The 4,004-nt window shown below is 42.1% G+C and overlaps 1 protein-coding gene across 1 annotated transcript; it reads right to left on the reverse strand.

Moving 5' to 3' along the window:
- Positions 1 to 1,042: 1,042 nt before the first annotated feature.
- LOC123465037 (histone-lysine N-methyltransferase SETMAR-like) lies at positions 1,043 to 2,303 on the reverse strand. Its single transcript, XM_045163161.1, has one exon. The coding sequence runs from the start codon at positions 2,286 to 2,288 to the stop codon at positions 1,371 to 1,373; it is 918 nt and encodes a 305-aa protein (XP_045019096.1). The 5' UTR covers positions 2,289 to 2,303; the 3' UTR covers positions 1,043 to 1,370.
- Positions 2,304 to 4,004: the final 1,701 nt, after the last annotated feature.

Consider the following 4,004-nt stretch of genomic DNA (forward strand, 5'->3'; position numbering starts at 1 on the left):
ACCTTGCTATGTTTTTCTAGGTGACACCAGCTCAGATATGTATTATTTGGGGGTCATAAATGACCTTTGGAGCATTTATAAAAGTGATAATAAAAATGGAAGAATCCTCTTAGTTTTAGTCTGGGGATGCTTCCGAGGTCCAGGACTCTTCCAGCATTCTTGAGCCCTGGCTAATGAAGTGCTAATGGAGTGTTAGTACTGGCTACTACACCAAGGCGTCCAAGAGATAGGAGAGTAAACACTCTTTGAAGTGTGTGCCTAACCCTAAGTGTGCCTTTTCCAGGAAGATAAGTACTTTTCCTGTCTCAGAGATCCTTGGTTTGATGTCCTATACCTTATGGTATAGATACATTTGCTCTTTTTAGGTAGAAATTTTTGGAAGAAACTGCATTAGAGGGCTAGTTCTTGGGCTTGGGTGTCTAGTATTTGATCTGGCTAACAGTGCCTCATTTGGGAAACCTCTAAATAATTGTTAACTGGTTTTGGTGGCTTTTCTAATTCTATATTTCCAAGAGACAAATAAAAATGTAAGGCATGTCAGACCTGGGGAATATAAGCCCAAATGTCACTCTATAGAGTTTTTTGCTGTTTGACTTCACCTCACTCTCCCCTCCCCTCTTTGGTACTTTAATCAAATGAGTCAGAACTGTCTCTTACTGTCTTTTTTTGTCTCCAGTTTCCAGCACAGTAGTTTCTAAACATAAATACTGAATCTGATTAATTAATACATATGAATTAACTGGTTTATTACATGGACTAAAACCCTGAAGAAGATGCTCTACTACTTGATTCTTTTTTTTTTTTTTTTTTTTTTTTTTTTCACACAAAATAAAACATTTTTAATCTTACAGTACAGTACCTTGAAAAGTACATTAGTGCAGTACAATAGCTGGCATACAGGGGCTGGCACTGAGTGCACAGGCCAGGACAGTTACTGACTAAAGGAGGTGAGTGATGGTAGAGCTGAAGCTTCGTCAGCAATAGGAGATGGAGGGCAAGCTGCAACTTCACTCACACCTGACGATGGAATGCATGTTTGCATCTTTGACAGTTTGCAACTTGAAGGTTTGCATGTAGAGTACTTACTATGTTCTCGATAGTCACATATCCAACTAAAAACTGAGAATTCTGATAGGAAGGGAGAAAGTGTTGCTGGACAATCTGTAGTCTGTGCCACATTCCCAAATTAAACTTATGCAGCCAGGCAACCACTGGCCTCCCGTAGAGTAAGGGGTGAGTGAGCTGCTTACTGGAGAGTAGGGACCAACCTCGAGGGTAAGTTGCTTATAAGAAGGGAACCCAGGAAGGGCTGAGTCAACAAGCTTGGTTCTTTCTCATTCTCTTCCACTGCGAGGCCAGACACACTTGTCTTAGGCTCTTCCTTCCTCACTCGTGTCTGGCTTTGCTGTGGGGCAGTACAGGGAGCTGTCATAGGGCAGGAATGCAGCACATGATCTGGCACCACAGTAACAAGGTTTCCTTAATTTCCCATTATCTAACCTTTCTTTGTCTTCACTATTCATTAGATTAAGAAATCTTCCTGAGTAGTCATAAGAGAGTTCTTCTTCTGGCAGAATGTCTCTGGCTGCAAAAAGTGCCAACTTTGGTACCATTGAGTCTATTCGGACAGGAATCATCAACAGGTTTGGCTCACAAGAATGGTTAAGGAATCTTCCAATATTTCCTATAGAGGCAGGATCCACAAATGTTTCCATTACCTGCCCATTATAGACATGCTCCCTGATGGCTATAATGTAATTCGAATCATGTATTGTTTGTAACTGAACTCTTCTCTGCACTTCAGAGATTCCTAACACCTCACCGGCATATTCACAGACAAACCGTCCTTTTGGTATGAAGTCCAGGGTACGAAGTCCCCAGCCTTTGTGATCTGTCTTGAACACCTGGAGGTGGAACTGCAGACCCCACTGGACCACTCTGTTCCTGCAGCGCTCGCTGCACTGGCACAGGACATTGCACTCGAAAACTGGCTCAGCGCACTTTGCTTCGGATCCTATATCTCTGAGGCATGAACGATCGTCATAGTTATTCTCATGACGGAGACAGGAACAAGTACCAGGGAGGCAGGGAGTTTTGAGACAAGCACATCCAGGAAAGGTTATTTGAGAGGGATCTGTATCTGCTCCAGGCCCAGCTACATGATCAGGAGTGTACCTTCTAGCACGCTTCCTGGAAAGGCGCCAGCCCGGACCCCGACGCTGCGCACGCAGCGCGCCTACTACTTGATTCTTAAAGCCAAAAAGATTCTTAACTTGGCAGAAAGCCATATATAAGGAAATTGTATATAGGACAATACAGTACTTTTTACCCTTTAAGTGTTTAGATCTTGTACATATTTTGTTAGGTTTATACCTAAGCACTTCATTTTCTAGGGGGGTTGGTAAATGGAATTTTATTTTAAATTGGAAATCCTGTTGTTTACTGCTATTATACAAGAAAGTGATTGACTTTAGTGTATTAACTTTATATCCTTCAACCTTTCTAGAGTTTCTTCTTAGTTCCAAGAGTTTCTCTGTCAATTCTTTCAGACTTTCTACGTTAATAATCATGTCATCTGAGGACAAAGACAGTTAATTCCTTTCTTCCAAATTTTTTATTTCCTCTTCTTGCCTTAGTTTATTAGCTCTAACTTCCAGTATAAAGATGAAAGGAGTGGCAAGAAGGGTCATCCTTGACTTATTTCTGATCATAGAGGGAAGCTTCCAGGTTCCCTGCTAAATATGATGCTAGCTGTAGATTTTTTGTAGATGTTCTTTATATCAACTTGAGAACATTCACTTCTTTTTTTTTCTTTTTGAAAAAAATTATTTATTTTAATTGGAGGCTAATTACTTTACAACATTATAGTGGCTTTTGTCATACACTGACATGAATACAAACAAGAGAGTTCCAGAAAAACATCTATTTCTGCTTTACTGACTGTGCCAAAGCCTTTGACTGTGTGGGTCACAACAAACTGTGGAAAATTCTTCAAGAGATGGGAATAGCAGACCACCTGACCTGCCTCTTGAGAAATTTGTATGCAGGTCAGGAAGCAACAGTTAGAACTGGACATGGAACAACAGACTGGTTCCATATAGGAAAAGGAGTACGTCAAGGCTGTATATTGTCACCCTGCTTATTTAACTTATATGCAGAGTACATCGTGAGAAATGCTGGGCTGGAAGAAGCACAAGCTGGAATCAAGATTGCCAGGAGAAATATCAATAACCTCAGATATGCAGATGACACCACCCTTATGGCAGAAAGTGAAGAGGAACTCAAAAGCCTCTTGATGAAAGTGAAAGTGGAGAGTGAAAAAGTTGGCTTAAAGCTCAACATTCAGAAGACGAAGATCATGGCATCATCGGTCCCATCACTTCATGGGAAATAGATGGGGAAACAGTGGAAATAGTGTCAGACTTTATTTTTTGGGGCTCCAAAATCACTGCAAATGGTGACTGCAGCCATGAAATTAAAGATGCTTACTCCTTGGAAGGAAAGTTATGACCAACCTAGATAGCATATTCAAAAGCAGAGACGTTACTTTGCCATCAAAGGTCCGTCTAGTCAAGGCTATGGTTTTTCCTGTAGTCATGTATGGATGTGAGAGTTGGACTGTGAAGAAGGCTGAGTGCTGAAGAATTGATGCTTTTGAACTGTGGTGTTGGAGAAGACTCTTGAGAGTCCCTTGGACTGCAAGGAGATCCAACCAGACCATTCTGAAGATCAGCCCTGGGATTTCTCTGGAGGGAATGATGCTAAAGCTGAAACTCCAGTACTTTGGCCACCTCATGCGAAGAGTTGACTCATTGGAAAAGACTCTGATGCTGGGAGGAATTGGGGGCAGGAGGAGAAGGGGACGACAGAGGATGAGATGGCTGGATGACATCACTGACTCGATGGGCGTGAGTCTGAGTGAACTCCGGGAGTTGGTGATGGACAGGGAGGCCTGGCGTGCTGTAATTCATGGGGTCACAAAGAGTTGGACACGACTGAGTGAC

This window comes from Bubalus bubalis, chromosome 17 (genome assembly GCF_019923935.1).
Source record: "Bubalus bubalis isolate 160015118507 breed Murrah chromosome 17, NDDB_SH_1, whole genome shotgun sequence".
Taxonomy (NCBI): domain Eukaryota; kingdom Metazoa; phylum Chordata; class Mammalia; order Artiodactyla; family Bovidae; genus Bubalus; species Bubalus bubalis.